Raw genomic sequence first — 14294 nt, 5'->3', positions numbered from 1 at the left:
AACCAGCCAGGACTGATGCATATGCTTTAGCACTTTGCTGAACTGGGGCATGTGACAGGTGCCAGGCAAAAATGCCGCACTCCTGTGTCCATATTTCCTACATTTCTTTCTCACTAGGTTCACAGAGGCTTCAGCCCCAGTCACTCACTGGGGTGCATATGACACTGCCTAAAAATAGCCTAAAAGAATCCCAGCTGTAAGGTAGTTTGTTGCACCAGGGCCAACTGTAAACATTGAGTAGCTGGCACGTAGACTAGGCGTTCTCAAGCTTTTTGTATTGACAACCCCTTTCATACACACAAGCCATTGAGACACACGCCCCCCCCTTACAAAACAAGCCCTCTAACATTGTCTCAATCCCAGGGCAGGTCTTAGGGAAAATGGCACCCTTTCTTTAGCAGTGGAGTCAGGCTGGAGGCAGACCTGGGGTGGGGTGGGGGGGGGGGATGGAACTGAGGTGGCAGGGCTAAGGGTGTCGGTCAATATGCGAGAGCTGACAGCTCACAGTGCCCACAACCTCAAAACCCCCTCGTGGGTCATGACCCCCCACTCTGAGAACCCCTGACAATCACTAAATAACTAAAAATTCATTTGATTGTGAACATTTCACAGCATAGTTTTAGGCCATGATAGAAAAGTCAATGAGTCAAACCCAGAGCCGAAGTGCAAGCTGCCCAGCTGTTGACTGCCACCTCTGTTTTTCTATACTAAAATCTACATGCATTCCTCAACAATCATTAGCTAAGCACTTTGGAGAAGTAGCTTTTTCCAACATCCACAGCAGGTACCTAGCTACTGCTAAAAGCCCCATGATGCAGGTGTAGGTTAAAAGGTTATTCAGCTTTTTCTTTTAAAAAGACAGACAGAACTATTTTATTAATTGTGTTATTACATGGTGTCATTTTGCACTGAAAAGGCTGCTCAGCCTTGCTTTGACATTGGAAAGTGGAGATAATGCAAAGTGTGTGTGAAAAATTCACCGAGAACACATGAATGTAAGGCTGGCACAGTCACTCTTTCAACAGAACATTCTTAGGATATGCAATCACCCTGGTCTGGGACGTGCTATTTCAATCCCACATAGAATGAAAAGGTAGCATGAACATCCATTTGATAAAAGCCCAAACATTATGAACATCAATAAATATAAACGACAGGTTCTTACTAACATACCTTTGTTATATTGCAGGCCGAGGCAACTGAGCCTCCATAATCTTAGGAATACAGTAATTTTGTATTGATGAAATGAAGAAAATGTTCACAGGACAAACCATAGCATTGTGAATAGCATGAAGTAAGATCTACAAAGGTGAGCAAGAGTACAGGAGGCTGGCCTGTGGTCAACCTAAAAACACAGCATTTGCACAAATGACAATCACCACACGTGCAAGCGCTGCAACAACAAAAAATCAAGATTCACACAGCACAGAATAAATGACACTTACGTCTAAGAGGCAATTTTTGAACTAGTTCAGTCCTTTGCCTGTAGGGCAGGAGGGATGTACTAGGAAAGGTGGGAAATCAATAGGCAAAGACAAGTTATGCAAGTGTTGGCCTGGCAAGCGAAACACTAGAGCACGATCACTTTGTAAAGAAATTACGTTGGTTTTCTTCACTTAAAAGCTGTAACTTGGCAAAAAAGTTAGTTTTATATATTACACATTTAGTTGGATAAAACTAACCTCTGCACTTGTAAGCAGCAGCTACACGTAGACATACTGAAGGCTACGTTAAACTATTATTTCAAATCTGGAATAAGCACTTCTCCCTATGAGAACATGCAGCTGGATCTACCTCCTTCGCCTTCTCTCAAATCCTCTCCAAAATGAAGTGCAAGTTTCATTGCTGAATGGTACCACTTACCAAATAAAGTGCTGCTTCTCCCTGCTACATCGTAAGTTATTGCTTTATTTTACTGGTAACAGACAGTGTTCTGGACTCGACAGCATTTAAGGCAATTCCTACAAAAGCAACATCTTAACTGTATTGTATTGGATCATGCTTCATTTTACACACTAAACTAGTTTTGCTATTTTAAAATGTAGGAACACGATTCAACTAAAAAGTTGACCAAAACAGACTGACTGACATTGTTGTAGTTACACTTTCACTAAAGCAACAGCACAAATACTAACACAGAATGGAAAATATTTTTGCTTAGGATAAATCAAACCAACAGCACCAAAGTTTAACAAAAAAAAGTCTAATAGGAAGTACTAGGACACATTTTATAGCTGATCATTTTCTTGTACATCTGAGAACTTTCCTGGAGGAGTTGTTTGACAGCAGAATACATCTGGTGAGTTGAATCTTATGTTTTTCCAGTCACAGTATGCAGGTTGATTAAAGACCTGACAAACTGACGTATAAATGCACATTTTGTATCATTTATTGCAAAGAAATGTTCTCAAGACAAGACAGACACTTAAGGTGTCCCTTGTAACTTTCAATATATTAAATCAACAGCAATATTTGTGAATGCTGAGCAAGTTTGTTTCAATGCAACTACTCTACATCCCTTTGTCACTTTTAATAGCTATTTATTCTCTATTTGTCTCTGCTAGAAGTCAAATCATTGGTAACATTGTTAGAACATTTCTGGCTTCAAAGTGCCATTCTGCAGTGAAAAATTACTAAAAGCGGCATCAGGATTTCCATGACTGGAGCGACTCAGTGATTCCAGATCAAGTTTACTGTTTGCAATGAAAAAGATGTGTCATCTACCTGCCAGCACCACAAATTCACCAAGCTGAGGACCAGCAAGTCACATTTCTGTTTGAAAATTTTGTACCTACTATATACAGCAATCTTTCACTTGCAAACACCACTTCAGCAGTTAGCAACAGAAATCTTCATTTTATTTTCTTCAGCTGTTTAATGCACAATTCCAGTATTGACACAGTCAATTTCTTTCATATATATATTTAATTTCAGGGCATATAATTTAAAAGGGTATTCTAAGAAACTGGACTTCTTGTAAATTAGTTATTTAAAAAAAAAATCCAAGGTAACAGTGTTCCTTTAAATACACACTAGGCAACCAACCACGCTCCTAGTAAGATGTGGTTGAGTTAAAGTTACTAATGATAGTGCACCAACAGGAAACGACAGCTTTAGTTCCATACAGCAGGATGAACTGATGGAACTGGCACTTAGGCAGAGAACTCTATGTGTAAACTAAGTGAGTTAGAGCTGGAGTCACTAAGACAGACAGGGAATTGCCAGCTACCATTTGAAATCACTTTTAGTTAAGAAGCTCAGACATTTGTGTATGTCCTGTGGGGCATTTAAGAGCCTTCTACTCCCATTAAAGAGAGACAATACAATTGACAAGAGATTTCTGTATAAAATAAGAGACAGATTTCATACTAGTTTCACAGTGCACATTAGGGAGCTTCATTCTGTGGTTGAAGAAGAACTGTAAGTACTGGCCTTTGGCATTCTCAGCTTTGACTAGAGTGGGGTGACTATGCAGTCAGAAGACATTGTAGTCAAGATTACTCATTTCAACAGACTGATATGAAGCAACGTCATATCACTGTCTTAACTGAAAGCCACAAAAGCTTTATAAAACTTAGTCACAGAAAATGCTTAGAACTATTTTAAAGAGTATTTTTATAGCTTGTTACCTTTTAGGTTTTATTAAAGGTTAGGTTTCCATGAGATATCACTAAAGAAACAAACAGCCCCTTATTGTAATATGAAGCAGGCAGACACTCTACGGGATCAGAGTACACAGAACGGAGGGCACATATTACCATGGAAGAGAGACCACCACTGAACATTCCTATGGGAATCCTTTCTTTAGCTTCTCAGGAGCTCCTTTCCATTTGTTTTAATAAGGGGCTTAGAATTATCTCTGCTGTAATGCAGCCGAAGTGAAAGTACATTACCTTTGTTATGGCAGCACCGGAAGGCAAGTGACCACAAGGCCTGCAGTGTTTGAAAGTTTGAAAACTTGTGCCTGGAGACCAGGACACAGTACTGAATGTCCTCTGCACAATAAAAATATAGCAGAAAATTAGATGCTCCGAACACAAAACTATGGAAATGCGTCAACTTCGGACCCGGCAAAGGTAACTAGATCAACAGACATTTTTCACACTGAATGTTTAACAGGAGAATATGCTATTTCTGTTTGAGCATGAATATCAGGCATCCTGCTTTCTTCATCTGCAACATATGTTCGTGTACTTTAGTTGTCTAGGACACATGCAAATAAATGAAAAAGGCTTCATTTTAACTTCTTAGTAAGAGTAGAAAAATACCTTTCAACTCAAGAATTCAGGAGAAAAGCAACAAGAAATTAAATTTTAGCTAATATGGCAGACACTTCATATACAGCCCATGGCTTTGTACTTCACTCCATATCAAGAAACATAAAAGAAAGAGTTAGGAAACTTAGTACTGGGAAAGACTGAACATAGAATTGAAGCTGTCACACTCTTCTGCTGCTTTGACTTCAAATCCATTTTTTTAAGTCATATTTATAGTTTTTCCTCCAGCTTGGGATATATAAGATCTACTTACTGCACAGAGGATGAAAGTGGATTAATAAGAGAGGAGAAAGAATAATATGGAACAGAAGAGTAAGAATAAAAATGGTCTACATTAGAAGAGAAGACTCCACCCTCCATAACAGTGCAATTTTGAATATGAGGCCAATGCATGATTGGCATTAACGAGCCACTGCTCAATTTTTAAGACTCCAAGATGTTCCATATTTGTCTCAGTTCCTTACTTTTTATTAGAGGATATCCTTGGTTTGCATTATTTAGTGTAAGGAATATTTTCTGCTGCACTCAGTGTCATATCTATCTAACAGAACAGTGGAGTGGAAACAGTTTACAGCCCAGTTTTTGTGGTAAAAATGTATAAAGGTCCCATAACTTGAGGAATTTTTTCCAGCATTTCCTCAGAGTGAAACTGGAAACATTTACGCTGAGAAATCTTTTCAGATCCTCTAGCAAGCAAACAGGTCAGTGCATCTTCCTTGCTAATATTCACTAATACTGCAAGTACACTGGTTTTGCATTTTGTACAACTCAACCACAGAATGAGTCATTCAAAAAGCCATACATAAACTATTTCTTAGCACCTATCTGCAGACATATGGTACTGGGTTCCGCCATTTGCAATAATAAGTTTCAGCTTTGAATAGCTGATGCCACGGAGATTTTTTTTTTTTAAAAGGTGGCTTTCTCTGAGAGTGATGAGCAAGCACTACAGCGACACAAGTCCCAGCTCTCTTCAAGCAGAAGGGTCTGGTACATTCAACCCCTTTTGTTTTTGAGACTGATGAAAGAAATCCTGCAAGTATATGGAACTATGATTTATCTGTTGCAGCAGCCAGGTTCACAGGACGCTGTCTTACAGCATTTGTTGAAGAGTCTCTGTCTGCCACCTCTTTATTCTCCACTTCATCATCTGAAAGATCTTCCTCATCTGCTTCTTGCTCTTCATCCAGTTTTTTCAAGAGCTGGGATGATTCTGGTGTTAATTTTTCTTAAAAAGAAAACAAAGAACCTTCATAGCAAGACCTATTTGTTTGAACACCACCAGTTAGGTCTGTCCAGGAATTCTGATACATCTGAATATCTGCACTGGTTTAGACACAGCAACTACCTTAACCACAAATCAGCAGATGGGACTTCCAATACTAACAATGTAAAATGACTAAGCAGATTCACTGCCACCAAAAGAATGCCACTGTTGTTCCTGGATTACAGAATAAATATGACCTGGCATAAAACTCTCTCAAGCCTGGGACAGGGAGCCTAAGGGCACCGGTTTGATGTACCCAGTGCTGAGCCTTCTCCTCTCGTCTTTGTGACAGTGACTAAGCAATCCCCATTAGTACCACACTTCCTTTGAATAGCTCTCAGTGAAGCATCTTAAACTGAATTGTTGAATCATGTTAACAGATGTAAACCCCTCCCTTTAAAATGAGGCATGTACTCCTTTGTCCTCAATGTGAGTGTAATTTCCAAACTGGGATCATTCACTGGAATGGGAATAAAATGTGTGTGGAAGCCCAAAAACATTTAGCATACCTTATTAAATTTGAGATGGTGAGGGGGGAAGTATCATCCAAATATCTAAACGTTGAAAAAGCCATTTTCACCATCTGAATTCTACAGCAAACAATAGTCTGCTCTCCTAACCTCAATCATGATCCTATTATGAAGCCTAGCCACTAGAAAATCAGAGTTAAAGTGCAATATCACTGGCCAGCAAAAATGTTAACACTTTAGTTAATGTTTTATGTCCAGCAATCATAAGTCTCATATTATATACCCATTTTATTACATGAGGACTTACTCACTGGCATGCTTGAACAAACTGAAATCCTAGAAATATATAGCATTCTTACTTTGATAGGCGTACTGCTGAGGTCTGTGCCTTTTGGATGGACAGAGACAGTCTGCTAAAAATACCATGATCTGAAAAGAAAAGTTTTCATTTAATAATTCTGAACTTCTACATTGCATTAATCCACCATGTATATAAAAAGCAGCTTTTATTTCTCAGTGCTGAAAATTTTTTTACTTACAAGTCCAAGTATCAGTCCTGAAAACAGAGTTGCCAATGCAAAAATAGCATACGACCCCCAAACTGGTATACCAATGTTTTCGGTAAAATAATTGTGGCAATGCTAAAATGAAAGAAATATATTAGAGTCATTTCAAGAAAGGCAGAATACCAAGTTTGTCTTTATTAAAGTTAAACAAAAACAAAACAAAAAAAATCAGACTTGCAGCACATACCCTGATCCACATTGACAACTGAAATAAAGCAGACATACTGCTCATCCTGAAATAAATCAAAAGAGAGTGAAACTGTAGACGGATGCTTTTTTTTTTTAAATAAAAGGCAAATCAGAAGTATACAGATCTATCAATCTCCCATTCTGATTACTATTCAGACCTACACTAAGCAACAATGTTGGTTTCATCACCATACCAAAGTATCAAGCTGCCTTCCTAACCACTTATCTTTTATCCTCCTACTTTGCTCTTTATTTTGAAATCATCTCCCTCCCAGGAGATGGGCATTGTTTGGTGCCTGAGTATATTTCTTCTACAAGCTTCTGAAGCATAGCAAAAGGTCCCCAACACCACTTCGAACCTGCTGCTGCTGGTCTTTACATTCTGTTTATTTGTGAATGCACTAGACTGTGTTCCTCTGGGCAAACATAGCTTATGCAGTACTAATTATGTTTGTATTCAAGCAACTGATACGATTCAAAAAGTCTCTTAACGTGACATTAAGACTGCAGTTACTATAAAAGTCAGGGTGTATAAAAGCAATGGTCCCTATAGCAATGTTAGCCTGGCCACACTGCACACATAAGAATATATAATATTGCATATAAGTAACAGAGTTATTGGTGTAGGAATTCTAGGTTTTTGCATTTCCTGATCTTTCATTGTTACCATGCTATCTTTGCATTGCCATAAGCAGTTTTCATATTCAGCCCCAGTGTGTGGTTTTGGTTTTGTTGTTAAGAAATGGAAAAGCTAAGTGACATGGTGAAAAGTTAAGCCACTTTCAGTAGTGAAGTGTGCACTTATGAGAAGTGGCATGTACAGCGACTCTAAAGCACAAACATTAAAGACTTCTATTGTACACTTGCATTAGTCATTTTTCAGTGGACCCTAATTTAATGAATAGCCTACTTGTGTCATACTTGGTTGTGGACCAACTCTTTCACTGAGATTAGTTACACACCAAGTTTCAGAGCTCAGGTGTCTTGAGTTCTGAACAGACGAAGTGATAGCTTTTAAATGGGGAGACGTATTTTTAGACCTTTGTAAAACAGATGTAATTTTCCTTGACCCTTTAAAACAAAACCACCACCACCCCCACCAGAGGCCAATGATTTCAGGCCTAAAGGTGATTGTCCAGAAAAAATGAGCAGGGCTGCCATTGAACATGATGTTACCCTAACTGCAAAAATGCTAGAATATGAACACAGGATCTCTTTTTTTGTAGAGAAGAGTTCCAAATATCGTTGTTTAGATTATGCTCCCACAACTATCAAACTAATACAGTGCACAAGAATTTGGGATTGCCCAAATCCGATTATAGAATCTTGATTTTGGAACGCCATTTTGTTATGCTATTCCCCATCTACTAACCAATCCCTCCCTCAAAACAACTATATATCCCACAGCTTTTACGAGAGAGGAGCACTGCATGAGTTAAAAGCAGTGGTTGCAGTGCTCCTCAAAACCACTGAAAGACTACATAGCATTTCAAGCAGCACTATTCTTTTGAGACTGGAGGACATCCCTCTCCTATTGTTCCATGCCTGCATCCATCCCAGGCTGCACCTGACTTGCCTCCACGTGTTCCTTACGCTGCCAGCCAAACCATCCCTAGCACAATAATATGCTTTTTCCAAACTTTTAGCTGCTCCACTCAAGCATGCAGACCATGTGCATTAGTCTATGAAAAATCTACCAAGTTCAACAAAACTATAGAGTCAGATTCTCAGCTCTGCAAAGAGAATTTACAGCTGTCCTTACACAGGGAAATCCCTACTATGCCAGCTTTATGCCACTTCTTCCCACACCTGATGAAGGAGGTATGTGGGAGCCTAACCAAAATGCACTATGCTCTGATTATCCTCACCAGCATAGTGGCCCCTGAGACAGCTCTAATTTGAACAGGGGACAGAAACTGCACTGCTATGGTGCATTACAGTATTTGTCCCACTGAATCCTTGAAAGCGCATGTGTCTGGTGGCAAAATTAGATACTGATAAAATCATACTGATACTTACAGGAAAGAGCAAGGACCAAACCAAGAAGAAACTGGTTCAACTGACTTCCATTCTTGGTCACTGATGAAATTTATGAAGTCATTTTGAGTCCTTGGGCCCTGATACCTTCTAAACTCTCCATCTTTACAACTGTTCAAAGAGGAAAAAGTTAAGATGAATACCTTAGTCTGCCTGATACAGTACAACTATCATATAGCTGTGTAGTATAGTCTATCCATGTCGCATTCATTTCTGTTCAATGGCATTTTTGTTCTGCATTCTCTATCATCATTTTTTTATCCTACTTTAAAGTCAAGATCCTTAGAAAAACCGGAAAGCAATCCACATCATTTCACTGGCATAGTACAGGACCTTTGCTAGACCCCTATTGCGCTACTACAGAAAAATGACAATCTTTCCAATGCCTCCCTCAGCAGCAACATAAAATCCAGCTAATAGACACAAGTTTAAAAAGTGGCAGCACCCATTACAGAGATAGGTCAAGATATGGGCTAACTGCAAAGAAGTCATTGGGCGACATTCTACGGCTCATGCTATGCAGGAGGACAGGCTAGGTGATTATACATTTATGATTAACCTTCCAAACAGCTTGGAGATTTCCAACTCTCCATCCTAAAAAGAAACCTATCTCAATACAGCAAACGGAAGATCAAGAATCATCTTTCCAAGAAATGCAACATGTAATTAAAAAATCACCACATTTCCTCTACTACTGTAGATTTTGAGTACTTACTGATAGATAGTGGGAAGTGCTGTTATGACAAATCGCCCACTCAGACCTATACAAAGACACAATAGTTTTTAAAGTGTTAAAGCATTCTGAACTGGTGGATGGGGGAGGAAATAAACAGTGCCAAATAAAAATGTGTTGATCTTAAGGTTAAGATTTTGTCACAGTTATTTTTAGTAAAAGTCACGAACAGGTCACGGGCAATGCACAAAAATTCATGGAAGCAGGTGATCTATGCCTTGACTTTTACTAAAAATAACAGGACAGCAGCTAGGAGTTGCTGAGGGAGCAGGAGGGGCCACAACAGCTGGGAGCTTGGAGGGGAAATGGGCGCAGCAGCTGGGAGGGGAGGGGCTTGCTGCCTGCTCCAGGGTCCATCCACAGTGGCTTGGAACTACGGGGTCGGCCCACCACCCACCGGAGCTGGGGACAGCGGGGTTCCCCCACCGTGGCTGGGAGCTCTCTGCTGTCAGCCACCGCAGGTGGTGGGGACCCTAGAACTAAGAACCACTGAGGACAGGAACTGACAGTTGCAGACCCCCCCCACCGCCCACACTGGCCAGCCTACTGATGGTAGCGGGGGGACCCCAGAACTCAGAGGTCCCCCTACTGCTTGCAGCTGCGGGGTCCACTGCCTGCACTGGCTCTGGGGTCCCCCCACAGTGGTCTGGGGCTGCGGGGTACCCCACCACCTGCAGTGACTGGGGCCTATGGGGCCACCTGTGGCAGCTGAGAGCTCCAGGGACCCCCGGAGCTCAGAGCCACTGCGAGTGGTGGAGGCACCCCGGGAGCTCAGAGTCACGGGATCTTTGCCGCTGGCAGTGCAAAGCCAAAGATCCCACCAGTAGTCCTGGTGGACAGCAGCAGGAATCCCTGCTGCCTGCGGTGGCTTGGAGCCACAGGGTCTCTGCTGGCAGTTCTTCCGGGGATCCCCACCATTTGCTTTGGCATACAGCAGTGGGGCCCCTGCAGCAGCTCATAGCTGTGGGGGCCCCACCACAGCTGAGAACTGCCGTTCCTCTTCTCCCCCTCCTCCCTTAGCTGCCTTTGGTGGCTGAGAGCTCCAGTCCCCGTAACCCCCAGAAGCTGAAAAGGATAATTACATGGAGATCTCTGGAAGTCACGGAATCCATGACCAAATCTTGTCCTTAACCATAAGTAACTTGACAAAAAATGTACATCAGTTATTCGCCTGTAATTCTGATCAAGCACAAACTGGCGCACACATACTGGAAAGACAGAGTACAGTCTAATGGATATGGCACCCAACTGGCACACAGACATTCTGGGTTCTATTCCCAGCTCTGCACTGATCAGCTGTGACTTTGGGCAAGTTGTTTCACCTGTCTGTGCCTGTTTTGCCTTTTGTCTGTCTATTTAGACTGTAAGGTCTTCATGGCAAGGGCTGTCACCCTCTGTGTGTTGGTAGAGCAGCTTGTGCAAAGGGAACCCACTCTCATGTGGGGCTTCCAGGCACAACTGTAATGCAAACAGGGTGGAATTTTCAAGGTCACCTAAATGATTTAGGGGCACAAGTACCACTGACTTTCAGTAGTATTTGTGCTTCTAAGCCACTTGGGCAATTTGAAAATCTCACCCATATATGTAATTAATGTGTTCTCACTACAATTAAGGATTCTGTATTTGTATTTTTATAAAACAAACATGCTGACTATTTACTTTAGTACCATAAAACAAACAAAACAAAAACAAACAACCAGAAAAGTATATGAAGCAACAGGGCATCTGGATGATGCACAAAGTATAAACATCCATATAACATACTGTTTCCTTTTTCAGATATTTATCAGGGATCACCTGGCTGTTCTGTGACATCCACTTTGGCGATGTTAACTTCGAGATCCTCCCCCCATTCAGCAAACTTTTCCCATTCAGGCTGCAGGTTCTGACAGGCCGGACACCAGGGCGCATAACTGAAAAATACCATCTCGTATGAGAAAACAGAAGGTATTTTATCCAAACAGACAGTAGCAACCCAGAATATAAACACTTCACTGCAAGTAATTTGCCTAGTGACTTAACAACACTTTTACTTTCTACTAGCATTGCCAGTTTTGGTTGGACATATTCCTGGAAGTTTTATCACAACATAACCTTTAATTAAAAAATTAATCTCTATTTCCTGGAGACTCCAGGACAAGCCTGGGGGATTGGCAACCCTACTTGCTATATGCTTACATTCCCGTGTTAGCGAAATATTAACAAACACCTCCTTTTAACAGAGAGCAAACAAACAAATTAAAGAGCTGATTATGCAAAAATCAGCTCACAGTTATCAGTCCCCCATCACCTTATCTTAAACCATTCCCACAGGCCTCAAACCTGCCACCTTCACCACCTGTAAGTAACCGCTCCCCAAGAGAACAATCGCTAGCAAAACTGAGCATGGCAGACTGCGAATGTTGCAGTTATTGAAAGAAACCCCCACGAAGGAGAAACTAGCCTCAGTTTTAACACCTGCCCTCTCCTGCCTAAGACACAGGTGCAGAATCGTGGAGGGGCAAATAACCCGGATCCCCAGGCGCTGTCTGCACCAAGAGAGGGCGAGGTGAGGGGTTAGAGCAGCCAGGTTCCCCGGGGCGGTTGGCCACTGGAGGATTTTAAGCATTGGTTAGACACACACACCGGTCAGGGCCGGTCTGACGGGTGCTCCTGGCTCCGCACAGGGCGGGTTGGACTCTCCCGGTTCTCTCAGGCTCTGGTTCACCCTGGGGCTGGCAACGCAGCTGGAGGGGCCAGGAGCCGAGGGGCAGGCCGCAGCGCCCCTCCTCCACCCCAACAGCGGGGGGGGGGGCTCGGGGACGCCCCCCCAGAGAACGCTCGCCCCCCCCGGGATGGGAGCAGCTCACGAATGGGGGAGGGGGAGCGCGGGCCCCCTCCCATGGCCCAGCTGCAGGGCTGGCGGGGGAGACACGCAGACACCCCGCGGGGGGGAGGGGACCGGGGGGGGCGGGCCGCCCCTCCCCCGCACTCACAATTCAATCATCCACTCGCCCTGCAGCAGCTCCCGCCACGTCCCGTCCGTCAGCGCCTTCACCTCGCTCCGCCCGCCCAGCGCCCCCGGGCCGGCCAGCAGCGCCAACAGCCCCGCCGCCGGTAAGAGCCGGGCCGCGGCGCAGCGCCTCACGGAGCCCGCCATCTTCATGAAGCGCCCGCCCCGCTCGCTCGAGAGCCGACTTCCGCGTCTGGTTGGGGGGGGGGGTGCGCGCCCACTGCGCATGTCAGGCAGGCAGGGCGGCCGAACCCCGTCCCGCCTCGCCAGCAGGAAGAGCGACTCCTGGCGCATGCTCATTCTGGGAGAGCGCTCTGACTCGCCCGGACTGCGCATGCCCAGGCAGAGCGCCAACGACAGCAGCCACGCCCAGCGCATGCGCGTCTCGGAGTCGCGCGGTCAGCCCGCACTGCGCATGTTCCGGCTCAGAGCGGCGAGGCCCGCATGTTTGGAGGAGGGGGGGGGGCATGTCACTCATTGCGCATGACAGAAGCGAGGAGGGGGGCGGGCCTGAGATGGGTGGGTCCAGGCTGAGTGACACAAGCCGCTTAAGGCGGGCTCAGCTCGCTAGCGAGCCAATGGGGCACCCTGTTCTGGAGTATAAGAGTGGCAGGTGGTGGGGGGTCAAAGGTCAATGGGGGGAGTCCAAGGGGCTGAGTGCTGGGTCTGAGCAAAGCAAATGGCAACCGGCTCCTGTGGTGCCTGCCTTGGGGAAGGCACCAGTCAGCACTGCCCCTGCCACCGACTAGCGACCCCTGTGGCCACCGCCGAGCCTGGCCGGGCCGGGAACCGGGCCCCCTCCCCCGTCCGTGGCTACAAATCTCCAGCGCCGGCCATTCCATGATCTCCCTCGGCCCTTTTATTGCAGCGCTTACCTGCCCTGACAGGAGCTTTTCCAAAGGCCCCATTTAAACCGCTCTTGCTGCACTTTCAGCCCGTTGCTTCCTGTCCTGGCCACAGAGTTGAAGGAGAACAACTTTTTACGTATTATGTATAAAACCGTTATCACGTTTCCTCCCCTCTCCTCCCCCCCGTCTTCTCTTCTCCAGACTAAATAAACCCAATTTCTTTTAATCTTCCCTCACTGCTCGTGTTTTTTAGACCTTGAATCTTTGTGTTGCTCTTCTCTGGACTTTCTTCAATTTGTCCACATCTGTCCTGCAATGTGGCGCCCAGAACTGGCCACAGTCCTCCAGTTGAGACCTAATCAATGCGGAGTAGAGCGGAAGAATTACTTCTTGTGTCTTGCTTACTACACTCCAGCTAATACATCCCAGAATCATGGTTGCTTTTTTTGCAACTGTGTTACACTCTTGACTCATATTTACCTGGTGATCTTCTATGACCCCCAGATCCCTTTCCACTGTACTCTTTCCTAGAGAATCATTTCCCGTTTTGTATGCGAATAAATCATCGCTTTCAGCACTGCACGCATTGTTCCTTTTTATTTTGGTTTTAACTGGATTTTTGCAACCTTATTATTGATAATCCAAAAACATACTCATGTTCCACTTCAGTAATGAGATGTTAAGACTTTTCTTCTGTTCTTCAGAGCCCTAGTGCTCCTCTTCATAATCTGAGATGCAGTGAAGAATAAAAAAGTGGATAATAAGTAATCAGCATTTCTCTTATCCTACTACTTATCTCTTCTACAATCATGTACATCTCTTTTACTTTTTATGAATGATTACTGAAAAAGTCATAACTATTGTGCATTAGTTTTAGCCTCCATTATCACATAGAGTTTATCTGTTTTCCTGTAT

At 43.8% G+C, this 14294-nt stretch overlaps 1 protein-coding gene across 1 annotated transcript; it reads right to left on the bottom strand.

Annotated features, from left to right (window-relative positions):
• Positions 1 to 842: 842 nt before the first annotated feature.
• Positions 843 to 12770, bottom strand: TMX1 (thioredoxin related transmembrane protein 1). The gene is made up of 8 exons (XM_067554762.1): positions 12515 to 12770; positions 11337 to 11452; positions 9522 to 9567; positions 8789 to 8917; positions 6768 to 6813; positions 6554 to 6655; positions 6374 to 6443; positions 843 to 5505 (listed from the first exon to the last, which is right to left on the bottom strand). The coding sequence occupies exons 1-8, from the start codon at positions 12757 to 12759 to the stop codon at positions 5327 to 5329; spliced, it is 933 nt and encodes a 310-aa protein (XP_067410863.1). The 5' UTR covers positions 12760 to 12770; the 3' UTR covers positions 843 to 5326.
• Positions 12771 to 14294: the final 1524 nt, after the last annotated feature.

The sequence above is a fragment of the Emydura macquarii genome, unplaced genomic scaffold (assembly GCF_026122565.2).
Source record: "Emydura macquarii macquarii isolate MOO-44397 ecotype Brisbane River unplaced genomic scaffold, CSIRO-AGI_Emac_v2 contig_1551, whole genome shotgun sequence".
Lineage (NCBI taxonomy): Eukaryota > Metazoa > Chordata > Testudines > Chelidae > Emydura > Emydura macquarii.
The sequence above is the reverse complement of the archived record's forward strand: the minus strand, read 5'-3'. Positions and strand labels throughout refer to the sequence as shown.

Excerpts from the sequence above, each read along its gene's own strand:
- TMX1 (XM_067554762.1), bottom strand. The coding sequence starts at position 12,759 with ATGCGCAGTGGGCGCGCACCCCCCCCCCCAACCAGACGCGGAAGTCGG. Across the intron at positions 11,453-12,514 it reads GGCGAGTGGATGATTGAATT|TTATGCGCCCTGGTGTCCGG; the intron begins GTGAGTGCGGGG and ends GGTATTTTTCAG. Across the intron at positions 8,918-9,521 it reads GCACTTCCCACTATCTATCA|TTGTAAAGATGGAGAGTTTA; the intron begins GTAAGTACTCAA and ends CTCTTTGAACAG.